A 17,048-nucleotide genomic window follows, 5' to 3' on the forward strand; every position below is an offset into this window, starting at 1 on the left:
CAGTGTATTGTAATAGATCTTCTGTTCCCCTGCACAGAAGTGCCTACTATACCGCCTATCACACTCTAACAAAATATTAGAATCCTTTAATAAGACATGTACAAAGTTTCAAATAAATATATTAAGTAAAAAAAGTTGTTGATATTTACTCAAATGTGGGTGTTTCAATATTCACTTACATAACAAATTGCTGGACACAAGCATAATGTGTTAATATTGTTAAGATGTTATTGCTACCCAAAGCGGTCTACAGATTCAGTGCAATCTTTGCAGAAAAAAAAAAAAAAAACCCATCCTAAAATTCATATGGAATCTCAAGGGATGACAAATAGCCAAAACTACCTTGAAAAAGAACAAAGCTGATGGATTCCCACTTCCTGATATTAAAACTTACCACAAAGCTACAGCAGTCAAAATTGTGTTACTGGCATAAAGACAGACATATAGACCAAAGGAATAGAACACAGAGACCAGAATTAGACTTTTGCTTATATGATCAAGAGATTTTTGACAAGTATGCCAAGACCATTCAATGGGAAAAGGACAGTCTTTTCAACAAATGATGCTGGAATAACTGGACATTCACATGCCAAAGAATGAAGATGGACGCTTATCTAACAGCATATATATAAAGTAACTCAAATTTATCAGAGACTTAAATCTAAGACCCAAAACTCTAAAACTCATAGAAGAAAACATAGGGGAAAAATTTCAAAACATTTTCTTAAATATGTTAGTGATTTCTTAGATGTGACATCAAAGGCACAGGCAACAAAAGAAGAAATAGACAAACTGGACTTCATGAAAACAATTTTTTTGTGCATCAAAGGATACTTTATAATAAATAAATAAATAAATAACAAGTAAAAATAAATATTAAAAAAGGATACTTTAACAGAGTGAAAGGCAATCTATGGAATGGGAAAAATAATTGTAAGTTATATATCTGATAAGGGATTAATGTAAGTAGAACATATAGAGAATTCTTAAAACTCACCAACATAAAAACAAACAATCTGATTTAAAAAATGGGCAAAGGACATGAATAGATCCTTGTCAAATGAAGACATATGAATGGTCAATAAGCACATAAAAAATGCTCAACATCACTAATTATTAGGGAAATGCAAACCAAGACGACAGTGAGATACCACATCACACCCATTAGGATTGCTATCATCAAATAAAATATAGGGGCTTCGCTGGTGGCACAGTGGTTGAGAGTCCGCTTGCCAATGCAGGGGACATGGGTTCATGCCCTGGTCCGGGAAGATCCCACATGCCGCGGAGCGGCTGGGCCCGTGAGCCATGGCCACTGAGCCTGCGCATCTGGAGCGTGTGCTCCACAACGGGAGAGGCCACAACAGTGAGAGGCCTGTGTACCACAAAAGAAAAAAAATAAAAATAAAATAAAATAAAATATAAAATAACAAGTGTTGATGAGGATGTGGCGAAATTGGAACACTTGTGCACTGTGGGTGGGAATGTAAAGTGGTGCAATCATTGTGGAAAATGGTATGGTGGTTCCTCACAAAATTAAACAGAATTATCATATAATCCAGCAATTCCACATCTAGGTATATACCCCAAAGCAGCAGTCCACAACCTTTTTGGCACCAGGGACCAGTTGCGTGGAAGACAATTTTTTCATGGATGAGGTTTGGGGGGGATGGTTTAGGAGGTAATGTCACCGATGGAGAGAGATGGGGAGCAGCAGATGAAGCTTTGTTCACTCGCCCACCACTCAACTCCTACTATTCGGCCCAGTTCCTAACAGACCGCGGACTGGTACTGGTCTGCAGCCCAGGGGTGGAGACCCCTGCCCAAAAGGATTGAAAACAGGGACTTGAACAGATACTTGTATACTCATGTTCATAGTAGCATTATTCACAGTAGCTGAAACATGAAAGCAACCCAAGTATCCAAAGATAAATGAATAGATAAATAAAATGTGGTATATGCACACAATGGAATATTATCCACCCTTAAAAAGGAAGGGGATTCTGGTATATACTACAACATAGATGAAATTTGAAGACATTATGCTAACTGAAATAAGAAAGTCACAAAAGGACAAATAGTGTATGATTCCACTTATAGGAGGTATTTAGAGTAGTCAAAAACATAAAGGAAGCAAAATGGTGGCTGCCTAGGCTGTGAGGGAAGGGCAGAATAAGAAGGTACTGTTTAATGGGTATAGAGTTTCAGTTTTGCAAGATGAAGTGAGTTCTAGAGGTGGATGGCGGTGATGGTTGAATAACAATATGAATGTGCTTAATATCACTGAACTGTATGCTTAAAAATCGTTAACATGGTAAATTATCTGTTATGTGTATTTTATTATGGTAAAAAAAATTGAAAAAAAAATTAAGTAAACCAAAGACATTTGCAGACAAACAAAACCAGAGAGTTTATCACCAGCAGATCTGCACTAGAAGAAATGATAATCATGTACTTCAGGCTGAAGAAGCATGGTACCAGATGGAAATGTGGATCTGGACAAAGTAATAATGACCTTTAGAAATGGCCAATCAGCATACAAAAACACACTCAATATCATTAGTCATTCAGGAAATGCAAATCAAAACTATACTGAGGTTACAGGCTCTTTCTTGGGGCTAATGGTGGACTCCGAAAGGGCTCATGTCAAGGAGTAGTTCCCAGAACTTTAGCTGCCAGTGTCCTTGTCCCTGAGGTGAGCCACAACCACCCCCCACCTCTGCAGGAGACCTCCAACACTAGCAGCTGTGTGACTGACAGGGTCTTGGTGCTCTGGCCAGCTGTCAGGCCTGAGCCTCTGAGTTGGGAGAATGGAGTTCAGGACACTGGACCACCAGAGACCTCCTGGCCCCAAGTAACACCAGTTGGCGAGAGCTCTTCCAGAGATCTCAGTCTCGATGCTAACACCCAGCTCCACTCAATGACCAGCAAGCTCCAGTGCTGGAAACCCCATGCAAACAACTAGCAAGACAGGAACAAAACCCTACCCATTAGCAGTGAGGCTGCCTAAAATCATAAAAAGGTCACAGACACCCCAAAACACACCACTGGACATGGTCCTGCTCACCAGAAAGACAAGGCCCAGCCTCATCCACCAGAACACAGGAACCAGTCCCCTCCACCAGGAAGCCTCCACAACCCATGGAACCAACCTTATTCACTGAGGGCACCACCAAAAACAACAGGAGCTATGAACCGGCAGCCTGCAAAAAGGAGACCCTAAACACAGTAAGTTAAGCAAAATGAGAAGACAGAGAAATACACAGCAGATGAAAGAGCAAGGTAAAAACCCACCAGACCAAAAAAATGAAGAGGAAATAGGCAGTCTACCTGAAAAAAGAATTCAGAGTAATGACAGTAAAGAGGATCCAAAATCTTGGAAATAGATGGAGAAAATACAAGAAACGGTTAATAAGGACCTAGAAGAACTAAAGAGCAAACAAAGATGAACAACACAAAAAATGAAATTTAAAACTCTCTAGAGGAATCAATAGCAGAATAACTGAGGCAGAAGAAAGGATAAGTGACCTGGAAGATAAAATAGTGGAAATAACTACCACAGAGCAGAATTTTTTAAAAATGAAAAGAATTGAGGACAGTCTCAGAGACCTCTGGGACAACTTTAAATGTACCAACATTCGAATTATAGAGGTCCCAGAAGAGGAAGAGAAAAAGAAAGGGACTGAGAAAATATTTGAAGAGATTACAGTTGAAAACTTTGCTAATATGGTAAAAGAAAGGGTCAATCAAGTCCAGGAAGTGCAGAGTCCCATACAGTATAAATCCAAGGAGAAACATGGCAAGACACAAATTAATCAAACTATCAAAAATTAAATACAAAGAAAAAATATTGAAAGCAGCAAGGGAAAAGCAACATATAACATACAAGGGAATCCCCATAAGGTTAACAGCTGATCTTTCAGCAGAAACCCTGCAAGCCAGAAGGCAGTGGCAGGACATATTTAAAGTGATGAAAGGGAAAAATCTACAACCAAGATTACTCTACCCAGCAAGAATCTCACTCAGATTCAACAAAGAAATTAAAAACTTTACAGACAAGTAAAAGCTAAGAGAATTAAGCACCACCAAACCAGCTTTATAACAAATGCTAAAGGAACTTCTCTAGGCAGGAAACACAAGAGAAGGAAAAGACCTACAATAACAAACCCAAAACAATTAAGAAAATGGTAATAGGAACATACATATTGACAATCACCTTAAATGTAAATGGATTAAATGATCCAACCAAAAGACATAGACTGGCTGAATGGATACAAAGACAGGACCCATATATCTGCTATCTACAAGAGACCCACTTCAGACCTAGGGACACATACAGACTGAAAGTGAGAGGATGGGAAAAGATATTCCATGCAAATGGAAATCAAGAGAAAACTGGAGTAGCAGCTTTCATATCAGACAAAATAGACTTTAAAATAAAGAGTATTACAAGACACAAAAGAAGGACACTACATAATGATCAAGGGATCTACCCAAGAAGATATAACAATTGTAGATATTTACGCACCCAACATAGGAGCTCCTCAATATATAAGGCAAATGCTAACAGCCATAAAAGGGGAAAATGAAAGTAACACAATAATAATAGGGGACTTTAAGACCCCACTTTCACCAGTGGACAGATTAAACAAAATGAAAATAGATAAGGAAACACAAGCTTTAAATGACACATTAAACAAGATGGATTTAATTGATATTTACAGGACATTCCATATAAAAACAACAGAATACACTTTCTTCTCAAGTGCTCATGGAACATTCTCTATGATAGATCATATCTTGGGACACAAGTTAAGACTTGGTAAATTTAAGAAAACTGAAATTGTATCAAGTATCTTTTCCAACCACAACTCTATGAGACTAGATATCAATTACAGGGAAAAAAAGTGTAAAAAATACAAACACATGGAGGCTAAACAATACACTACTAAAAAACCAAGAGATTACTTAAGAAATTTAAAAGTACCTAGAAATAAATGACAATGAAAACACGATGACCCAAAACCTATGGGATGCAGCAAAAGCAGTTCTAAGAGGGAAGTATATGCAATACAATCCTACCTCAAGAAACAAGAAAATCTCAAATAAATAACATAACCTTACACCTAAAGCAATTAGAGAAAGAACCAAAAAAACCCAAAGTTAGCAGAAGAAAAGAAATAAAGATCAGATCAGAAATAAATGAAAAAGAAATGAAGGAAACAATAGTAAAGATCAATAAAACTAAAAGCTGGTTCTTTGAGAAGATAAACAAAATTGATAAACCATTAGCCAGACTCATCAGGAAAAAAAGGGAGAAGACTCAAATCAATAGAAATAGAAATGAAAATGGAGAAGTAACAACTGACACTGCAGAAATACAAAGGATCATGAGAGATTACTACAAGCAACTGTATGCTAATAAAATGGACAACCTGGAAGAAATGGACAAATTCTTAGAAAAGCACAACCATCTGAGACTGAACCAGGAAGAAATAGAAAATATAAACAGAACAATCACAAGCACCGAAATTGAAACTGTAATTAAAAATCTTCCAACAAACAAAAGCCCAGGACCAGATGGCTTCACAGGCGAATTCTATCAAACATTTAGAGAAGAGCTAACACCTATCCTTCTCAAACTCTTCCAAAAGATAGCAGAGGGAGGAACACTCCCAAACTCATTCTATGAGGCCGCCATCACCCTGATACCAAAACCAGACAAAGACGTCACAAAGAAAACTACAGGCCAATATCACTGATGAACATAGATGCTAAAATCCTCAACAAAATACTAGCAAACAGAATCCAACAGCACATTAAAAGGATCATACACCATGATCAAGTGGCGTTTATTCCAGGAATGCTAGGATTCTTCAATATATGCAAATCAATCAACGTGATACACCATATCAACAAACTGAAGGAGAAAAACCATATGATCATCTCAATAGATGCACAAAGTCTTTCAACAAAATTCAACACCCATTTATGATAAAAATCCTGCAGAAAGTAGGCATAGAGGGAACTTACCCTCAACATAATAAAGGCTATATATGATAAAACCAGAGCCAACATTGTTCTTAATGGTGAAAAACTGAAACCATTTCCACTAAGATCAGTAAAAAGACAGGTTGCCCACTCTCACCACTATTATTCAACATAGTTTTGGAAGTTTTAGCCACAGAAATCAGAGAAGAAAAAGAAATAAAAGGAATCCAAATCAGAAAAGAAGAAGTAAAGCCGTCACTGTTTGCAGATGACATGATAATATACATAGAGAATCCTAAAGATGCTACCAGAAAACTACTAGAGCTAATCAATGAATCTGGTAAAGTAGCAGGATACAAAATTAATGCACAGAAATTTCTTGCATTCCTATATACTAAGGATGAAAAATCTGAAAGAGAAATTAAGGAAACACTCCTATTTACCATTGCAACAAAAAGAATAAAATACCTAGGAATAAACCTACCTAAGGAGACAAAAGACCTGTATGCAGAAAACGATAAGACACTGATGAAAGAAATTAAAGATGATACCAACAGATGGAGAGATATATCATGTTCTTGGATTGGAAGAATCAACATTGTGAAAATGACTATACTACCCAAAGCAATCTACAGATTCAATGCAATCCCTATCAAACTACCACTGGCATTTTTCACAGAACTAGAACAAAAAAATTTCACAATATGTATGGAAACACAAAAGACCCTGAATAGCCAAAGCAATCTTGAGAAAGAAAAACGGAGCTGGAGGAAGCAGGCTCCCTGGTTTCAGACTATACTACAAAGCTACAGTAATCAAGACAATATGGGACTGGCACAAAACCAGAAATATAGATCAGTGGAACAGGATAGAAAGCCCAGAGATAAACCCACGCACATACAGTCATCTTATCTTTGATAAAGGAGGCAAGAATATACAATGGAAAAAAGACACGCTCTTCAATAAGTGGTGCTGGGAAAACTGGACAGCTACATGTAAAAGAATGAAATTAGAACACTCCCTAACACCATATACAAAAATAAACTCAGAATGGATTAAAGACCTAAATGTAAGGCCAGACATTATAAAACTCTTAGAGGACCACATAGGAAGACCACTCCATGACATAAATCACAGCAAGATCCTTTTTGACCCACCTCCTAGAAATATGGAAATAAAAACAAAAATAAACCAATGGGACCTAATTAAACTTAAAAGCTTTTGCACAGCAAAGGAAACCATAAACAAGATGAACAGACAACCCTCAAAATGAGAGAAAATATTTGCAAATGAAGCAACTGACAAAGGATTAATCTACAAAATATAGAAGCAGCTCATGCAGGTCAATATCAAAAAAAGAAACAACCCAATCCAAAAATGGGCAGAAGACCTAAATAGACATTTCTCCAAAGAAGATATACAGATTGCCAACAAACACATGAAAGGATGCTCAACATCACCAATCATTTCAGAAATGCAAATCAAAACTACAATGAGGTATCACCTCACACCAGTCAGAATGGCCATAATCAAAAAATTTACAAACAATAAATTCTCGAGAAGGTGTGGATAAAAGGGAACCCTCCTACACTGTTGGTGGGAATGTAGGTGGATACAACCCCTATGGAGAATAGTATGGAGGTTCCTTCAACAACTAAAAATAGAACTACCATACAACCCAGCAATCCCACTACTGTGCATAAACCTGAGAAAACCATAATTCAAAAAGAGTCATGTACCACAATGTTCATTGCAGCTCTATTTACAATAGCCAGGACATAGAAGCAACCTAAGTGTCCATTGACAGATGAATGGATAAAGAAGATGTGGCACGTATACACAATGGAATATTACTCAGCCATAAAAAGAAATGAAATTGAGTTATTTGTAGTGAGGTGGATGGACCTAGAATCTGTCATACAGAGTGAAGTAAGTCAGAAAGAGAAAAACAAATACCGTATGCTCACACATATATATGGAATCTAAAAAAAAGGGTTATGAAGAAACTAGGGGCAGGACAGGAATAAAGACGCAGATGTAGAGAATGGACCTGAGGACACGGGGAGAGGGAAGGGTAAGCTGGGGTGAAGTGAGAGAGTGACATGGATTTATATATACTACCAAATGTAAAATAGATAGCTAGTGGGAAGCAGCTGCATAGCACAGGGAGGTTAGCTTGGTGCTCTGTGACCACGTAGAGGGGAGGGACAGGGAGAGTGGGAGGGACACACAAGAGGGAGGGGATATAGGGATATAACTATACGTAGAGCTGATTCATTTTGTTATACAGCAGAAACTAACACAATGTAAAGCAATTATACTCCAATAAAGTTATTAAAAAAAGAGAAATCTATACTGAGATACTAGTTTATTATACCCACTAGGATAGCTATAATTTTAAGAAGACAAAATATAACAAATCCTGCTAAGGATGTGGAGAAATTGGAACACTCATACACTGCTGATGGGAATTGTTAAATGGTGGAAGTGCTTTGGAGAATAGCCTCGCAGTTCTACAAGAAGTTGAACATAGAATTTATACATGACCCAGCAATTCCACTCCTATGTACATACCCAATGAAAACGAAAATGTGTTCACACAAAAATTTGTACATGATTGTTCATAGCAGCATTATTCATGACAAAGTGGAAGACAGTCTGGAAGTTTCTTATAAAATTAAACATGTACCTGCTCTGTTATTCAGTGATTCCACTGCTAGGTATTTATCCAACAGGGAAAAAAACCATACTGGCATGTGAATACTAGTAGCAGCTTTATTCATAATAGCTGAAAACAATCTGATTGTCTATTAACCAGTGGATAGATAAACAATGTGTGGTATATCCATATATATAGGAATATTACTCAGACATTTAAAAATGAACCAGTGATATAGACAACAACATGGATAAATCTCAAAAGTATTATTATAAGTGAAAGAAGCCAAATAGAAAAGAGTATATACCAGATGATTCTATTTATGTGAAATTCTAGAAATGGTATGGTCATAGGAAGTGGCAGAGTGGGTGGCATTGATAGCAAAAGGGGAGGGAAAATTTTAGGCTAATGAATGTTTTCTTTCTTGATTGCAGTGGTTGTGGTTACACAGATGTATGCATTTGTCAAAGCTCATTGAACTCAACTCAAAATATGTATGTTTATATTGTATTAAATATTTCAATAAAGTTAATTTTATACAAGAAATATAAATATTAATGTTAAATATAAATATAAACATTTGAAAATGCTCAATCTCACTATAGATGATTGAAAATGAAAACTACACTGAGATACTCATTCTCACCTATCATTTAGTAAAAATACAGAAGTTTGACAATATATTCAGTTAGTGATATTTTAGGAAACTAGTTTTCTCATACATTGCTGATGGAAGAGGAAAATGATGCAATTTCCACTGAGTAGTACCTGTCAATATCGACCAAAATTACAGATCTAGCTACCCCCTAACCTCACAATCCTATTTCTGTGACTCTAACCTGTAGAAACACGTGCATAAATATGCAAAAGACTGCAAGCAACCCAAGTGTCCATCAACAGGAGACTGGTTAAATAAATTATAGTACATCCACACAACAGAATGCTGGCTGCTCTAAAGAATCAGGAAGATCTCTTTGTATGATATAGAAGGACCTCCAGGAGAATTTTAGTTAAAAAGAAAGGAAGGGAGGTTAGAAAGAAGGAAGGGAGGGAGGGAGGGAAAGAAGGAAAGAAGGAAGGAAGGAAGGAAGGAAGGAAGGAAGGAAGGAAGGAAGGAAGGAAGGAAGGAAGGAAGGAAGGAAGGGAGGGAGGGAGGGAGGGAAAGGAAGGGAAGGGAAGAGAAACTAAGAAAGGAGGAAATCTGAATAAATGTTCAAAATGCTTCTACTGGAATAAAGAAATACTGGAAGGATAAATAAGAAACTAATAAAAATAGTTACTAATAAGTCAACCTCTGTAAATTAGAGCACTACCACTTGGTGCTCTGGGAAAAATTTTGGGAAAAGTTACTGAAGTCTTGCCTGGAAATTCCTTCTTTCCTTCCTTCCTTCTTTCCTTCCTGCCTTCTCTCCTTCCCATTCTCCCTTCCTCCCTTCCTTCCTACAAAATGCATTATTTATCTACAAGAGAGTTCTGGAAGACAAGAAGGATACAGGCTCCTTGGGCGGGGAAATAATAAATCCAGTGGCTATAGTTTCCTTGCTACCGAGGAAGTTGGAGGTATAGGGCCCAGGGAGTTACAGTAAAAACAAGCTCTGGTGAAGATCCCTCAGCAACAGGGATGTCACTCATCTTAGGTGTGTGAGAGGAAAGGCTAAGCAGTCTAGCTCCTTGAGCTGAATATCTGAAATCGCCCGCTCTACAACACACTGGCTCTTGCTTCCATCTGCCTTGTGTTTGATCACTTTTCCCACCCCTTCAGAGGCTGATCGTTCTGAAAAGATTAGACGCTGCACACACTGGAGCCCAAACCCTATTCGTTCTCTATGATATCTGGTTCCAACTACTCACTCCCCTATCACTGGTTGATTCTGTAAGGCAACTTCATTTTGATGATTAAAAATGCCCAAGCTGGTTGTATCTTTGTAAGAGTCTTTTTTTCTTTAACGAAACCCATTATATTTTTCATATTAATTGTTCCCTGTGGGGAAGAAGTGAACAGAAACATATCCTCTGTACCCCAATTTCTTCCTCAATACTCACTGGCAAAGCAATAGAAAAAGGCAGGCAAGAGGAGAACAGCAAATGCTCAGCACCTACTGCTCTGGTGCACTCTTGTAAAATGCAACTCACTTCAAAAGTAGAAGTCAGAAAGAACATAACTTTAAAGCTCTACTTTCTGTTCAGCACCCACCATTTTTCCAGGAGAGTGGTTTCCAAGTTGCTTATTCTCTTGAGATTCACAAATTTCTCCTTTAAGCCTTTCAACCTGAAATACAAAAGCATTTTAAATACAAAAGTGAGGGGGGATGCTTTGTTTTAAAAATATACAAGTTATACATGAATACATTCTTTGTGTAAAAAATTTAAACAACATATAGGTATATAGAGCAACAAGTGATCTTTTCTTTCACATAACTCTGCCCCACAATCCCGTTTCCCTTTCCAGAAGTACTAATATTTGGGATATACCCTTCCTGAACTTTATCTCACATGTATGTGTATGTTTGTGTATATATAAAACATAAACATATGTTTAACATACATTAAACATATTTTACCAGTATTAGATATACAAATTTCCAGAGATTTAGACAACTTGAACAGTGTTTATTCATTCTTTCTTATGATTGCATTTTTAAAATTAGGATAAAATATACATAACACAAAATTTACCATTTTAACAATTTTTAAAATTTTTATTTATTTATTTATTTTTGGCTGTGTTGGGTCTTCATTGCTGCGCACAGGCTTTCTCTAGTTGCTGCGAGCGGGGGGCTACTCTTTGTTGTGGTGCGCAGGCTTCTCATTGCAGCGGCTTCTCTTGTTGCAGAGCATGGGCTCTAGGCGGGCGGGCTTCAGCAGTTGTGACACGCGGGCTCAGTAGTTGTGGCCTGAGGGCTCTAGAGCACAGGCTCAGTAGTTGTGGCGCACAGGCTTAGTTGCTCTGTGGCATGTGGGATCTTCCGGACCAGGGCTCGAACCCATGTTCCCCTGCACTGGCAGGCAGATTCTTAACCACTGCGCCACCAGGGAAGTCCCTTAACCATTTTTAAGTATACAGTTGAGTAGCACTAAACTCATTCCCATTACTGTGCAACCATCACCACCATCCGTCTCCATAATTCTTTTCATCTTGCAAAACTGAAACTCTACACCCATTAAACAATAACTCCTCATTATGCCCTCCCCACAGCCCCTAGAAACCACCATTCTACTTTCTGTCTCTATGATTTCTGACTACTCTAGGTACCTCATATAAGTGGAATTATACACTATTTGTCTTTCTGTGACTCGTTTATTTCAATTAGCATAATGTCATCAAGTTTCACCCATGTTGTAGCATATTTCTTTTTAAGGTGGAATAATATTCCTTTGTATGTATACACCATATTTTGTTTATCCATTCATCTGTCAATGGATGCTTAGGTTGCTTCAAACCTTTGGCTATGAACATGAGTGAACAAATATATGTTCAAGTCCCTGCTTTCAATTCTTTTGGGTGTATACCCAGAAGCAGAATTGCTAGATCATATGGTAACTCTATGTTTACTTTTTTTTTTTTTTTGCGGTACTCAGGCCTCTCACTGTTGTGGTCTCTCCCGTTGCGGAGCACAGGCTCCGGACGCACAGGCTCAGCGGCCATGGCTCATGGGCCCAGCCGCTCCGCGGCATGTGGGATCTTCCCGGACCGGGACACGAACCCGTGTCTCCTGCATCGGCAGGCGGATTCTCAACCACTGCGCCACCAGGGAAGCCCTATGTTTACTTTTTAAAGGAAGTCCCATACTGTTTTCTACAGTGGCTGTACCATTTTACATTCTTAACAACAATGCACAAAGGGTTCCAATTTCTCCACTTCCTCATCAACATTTGTTATTTTTTATTGTTTGGATAATAGCCATTCTAATAAATATTTATTCATTCTTGCAACAAATTTCTTGAGCACTTATTATATGCCAGGCATTGTATTAGACACTAGAGATATGATTGTGAAATGAATATAATTAAAATTGAAGTGATATATAGTATATATAGAACTTGGAAGCACATATTAAAAATCAATAAATTCCTAAGAAGAAATGATTCAAAAACATAACACAACTATGGGTTTAGTATTAATAATCTCAAACTTTGGTAAATCTGATAAGTATAAACCATTATCTAAATCCTTATTAAAAAGAAAAGATCCTAAATTGACACAATAGCAGTAACATTACTGTTCAGCATATGTCGTTAAAAATGTATAAAATAGAAATACTGATAGAAAGCATCTAGGTCAAAGTACAGCTCTACCTGGGATGCTATAGCCACCAGAATCAGTCTTCACTAATGACCAATAAATGATGTATTGATACATCTAGCTTGCTTAGCTGCTGATTGTTACTATTCTATACACATTTAAATTAACTCTAAGAAAAAATTAAATAACTTACCTCTTCTCCAAGTACCTTTCTTTCTGAGTCAAGTGATCGAACTCGATTTCTTAAAGCCAGAATTTCCTCATCCAGTCTCTGATTATGTTCCTTTGCTTTCCGTAGGTCAACTGAGTCTAAAACACGGAAAATGTAGTTGACTCAACTGGATCGAGGTTTTAATTTGGGGGCGTTAACTCTAAAATCTGGGGAAGTGCTGTTTCCTGCCGTTCTTGTCAGTCCTACTGTGTCTCTGCATATGTGATTCTCCACAAAGAAGAGCTGCTAGACTCTCAAGTCCAGCCCTAGAATGTTCTACCAACTAATGAAACAGAACAGAATGTTTTTTTATTTCTCATACCAGTCTAATGAGCTGGACTTTTTGGGTATAGGGTTTCCAGCAATAGAGATTCTTCCAGGACCTGGAATTTTAAAACAATTGAGCCTGCCTTCTACAAGTGAAACCACTAAAAAAAATCATCTTCCTGATGGTCCTGTGGTCCTGTCTCTCTTACACACTTCATATGTTCCTCACATATTCCTAGATACTTCTCTTGCACTCGTTAACCACAGGGCCTCCATAGACAGCTGATGTAGTGAGCTAGGAGTAGTGAACGGACAGACTGTAAAGTGAAATCAAGTTGATTCATCAAAACCATCTTTCTCCTGTAGCACCTCTGCCTGTAGGCTACTCTCAGCTCAGCACCTCATGTTAAGACCTGCTCTTCCAGCACGCATCAAAATTTCAATAGTACAAACTTGTTGCCTGTAACTTTCCCAGATTTGCAGCTGTTTCTTTTTTCACTTATGTTTCTCCTATTTTTCTTTTGCTGCTTTAAATTCTCCTTTATTTTCCTTCTTCATTGCCTGTTCTGTTTTTGACTTGTATTTTTCTGTCTTCACTTTTTCTTTTGTTTCACTTGCTACCTTCTTTTTTTCCTTAGTGTGTAAATTTTTTTAACTTGAAAAATGCTGAAAACACACCAAAAAGAAAAAAAAAAGCATTCACAATCCATATACATATATGGAGGGCAAGATTTGTTCTACCTTTTGCATATGCAATTTTAAAATATTTAAACAATGCTATGCAACACTGTCTGCAACTTTTACCACCTGTGAATACATCATGGATATCTTTACAGGACAACTCTTATAAAGTCATTTTCCATTTCTTATTTGGAACTATTTTTAAATTGAGGTATAATTTATATACAATATAATGTACATATTTTAAGTGTTTGATGAATTTTGACAATTTTATATACCTGTGAACTTCCCCTGAAAAAGATATAGAACATCTCCATCACCCCATAATGTTCCCTCAAATCCTTTCCAGTCAGTTCTCCACTCCCACTCACCCCTACAACCACTTTCTGACTTCTATCACATAGACTAGTTTTGCTCATTCTTGGTTTTCATAGAAGTAAAATCTTACAAGACACATATGTTTGTGTCAGGCTTCTTTCACTCAATATATACAGTATTTTGGGGATTCATTGGTGTTTTATCAATAATTTGTTCCTCTTGACTCTTTAGTCCATCTTATTAATTTAACACAGTTTGTTTATGCATTATCTCATTTTGTTCTGCATAGTATGCCACCGTCCAAATTGCCATTTTTTGTGTCAATTTTCCCCTACTGATGAAGATTTAGGTTTGTTGCCAATGCTTATTCTTTTTTTTTTTTTTGCGGGCCTCTCACTGTTGTGGCCTCTCCCGCTGCGGAGCACAGGCTCCGGACGCGCAGGCCTAGCGGCCATGGCTCACGGGCTTAGTTGCTCCGCGGCATGTGGGACCCTCCCGGACTGGGGCATGAACCCGTGTCTCCTGCATCAGCAGGCGGATTCTCAACCACTGTGCCACCAGGGAAGCCCAATTCTTATTCTTGTAAACAATTCTAAAATTATTTTCCTTGTTCATCAATCTCTACGTATTTATGACATTATTTCCAAAAAAAATAAATCCCCAGAAAGAAAAGGGATAGCTGGATCAGGAGACATGTGCATTTAAAAAATTTGACAGAGCCTGCCAAATTATTCTTCAAAAAGATTGTACAAAACTATGTTCTCACAATGCCATTGTCCTTTTCTCTATACTATATATTACCAGTATTTTTAATTTTCACAGATCTTAAAAATACAATTGAATAATGGCCTATTTTAAATAGGTCACTAAAATCAGTACTGTTTTGCTTATTACAAATGGAATATAGGCTTTTTGTTTTAAAAAGAAAATATCAAGCTATACGGTTATGTTCAGAGCAGATATTCTCATCCAACCCTTATCTACCCTGACCCCAAATAATGTTGTTAATACTCGGTAAATACTCTTTAAAAATTTTTATATGCATATTCTAACATATAGACAAGGGTTGTATTGAAAATATTTAACAACTGGTAAAGCATGGATCCTCATCTATGAGAATGTAGCTCTGGAGCAGAGTTCTACAGAACATCCTGCTGTGCCAAGTATTATCCCTCTGGTGGCTGGAAAGACAAGGGGCTGGAAGGAGCTGGGACAGTTGGGGTAGGTGGGAGACACTTGGCAGATGCAGGGCAGTAGCTACTTAGAACTTATACAAAACTATCCCAGTGTATTCACAACTTTATTGCCATACTAATGTGTATCACCTCATACAGTCCTGTGAGCGCACATACACATGCACCCCCTCCGCCACACACATCCTACAAAAATAAAAACCAAAATGACATTACACTACATGTATTACTCTACAGCTTGCTTTTTTCACTTGATAACATGTCATAGACATCTATTCATGTCAGTGCACAAAAATCTATGTCATTCTTACTAAAGTATCCATTGTGTGGTCACTTTTTTAGCCAATCCATTGCAGATAAACACAATTTGATTTTACTACCCCAAAATTACTCCTTACTCTTTGTACTTTTTTTACAAGGTCTTCTGTGGTCATTGGGAATAATGTAATGTCATTGGTTTTGTCATCAAGGTAATGCTGACCACTTAACAGTTGGGAAGTACGTATTCTCTCTTCTTCTATTTTCTGGAAGAGTTTATGTAAAATCAGTATTATTTATTCCTTAAAAGTTTGTTAAGTGAAGCCATCTGAACCTGGAGTTTTCTTTGTGGGAAGATGTTTAACTATAAATTCAATTTCTTTGGTATATTTAGGGCTATCTGTTTCTTCTTGAGTGAGGTTCAGTAATCTGTGTCTTTCAAGGAATGTGTCCATCTTATCCAGGTCATCAAATTTATTGTCATAAAGTTGCTAAATATAGTCTCTTATTATCTTTTTGATCTGTAGAAATGTTCTCTCTGTCATTGCTTATATTGGTAATGTGTGTCTTCTCTCATTTTTTCATGAACGATCTAGTTAGACGTTTACCAATATTATTGATCCTTCCAAAGAACCAGCCCTTCATTTCACTAATTTATTCTATTTTGTTCTGTTTTTACTTTTATTGACCTCAACCTTATTTGAAACATTTCCTTCTTTTTGCTTGCTTTGGATTTAATTTGTTCTTATCCTGGGTTTTTTAAGTAGAAGCTTACATTATTTTTGAGTCCTTTCTTGATTTCTGGTATAAGCATTAAATGGGATAAGTTTCCCTCTTAAGCACTGGCTTAGATGCATCCCACAAATACTGATATGTTCAGTATTTTCATTTTCATTCAAGTTAATTCATAGAAAATATTTTGTAATATCCCTTGTAATTTTTTCTCAGAAGGCATGGCAATTTAGAAGTATCTTATTTAACTTCCAAATATTTGGCGATTTTCTAAACATACTACTGTTACTGCTTTTTAGTTTAATTCTATTATGGTCAGAGAACATAATTTGTATGATTTCAGTTCTTCTGCAGAAATTTGTTTGATGGCGATAGCATATTTTTGCAAATGCTCCATGTGTACTTGAAAAGAATATAATACTTCTGGTGGAGTTTTCTATAATTATCGATTATGTCATGTTGCTTAGTAGTGTTATTAGGTCTTCTATATGCTTA

At 37.1% G+C, this 17,048-nt stretch overlaps 1 protein-coding gene across 2 annotated transcripts in view; it reads right to left on the minus strand.

Annotated features, from left to right (window-relative positions):
* The window catches only part of CCDC30 (coiled-coil domain containing 30), a 167,507-nt gene that overhangs the window by 107,336 nt on the left and 43,123 nt on the right, over nt 1-17,048 (minus strand). For both annotated transcript variants that reach the window (XM_067009865.1, XM_059074337.2), the window contains exons 7-8: nt 13,087-13,202; nt 10,845-10,919 (exon numbers count right to left, since the gene is read on the minus strand). In XM_067009865.1, coding sequence (XP_066865966.1) covers nt 10,845-10,919; nt 13,087-13,202 — 191 coding nt within the window. The remainder of the gene's footprint in view (nt 1-10,844; nt 10,920-13,086; nt 13,203-17,048) is intronic.

Source organism: Kogia breviceps, chromosome 1 (assembly GCF_026419965.1).
Source record: "Kogia breviceps isolate mKogBre1 chromosome 1, mKogBre1 haplotype 1, whole genome shotgun sequence".
Taxonomy (NCBI): Eukaryota; Metazoa; Chordata; class Mammalia; order Artiodactyla; family Physeteridae; genus Kogia; species Kogia breviceps.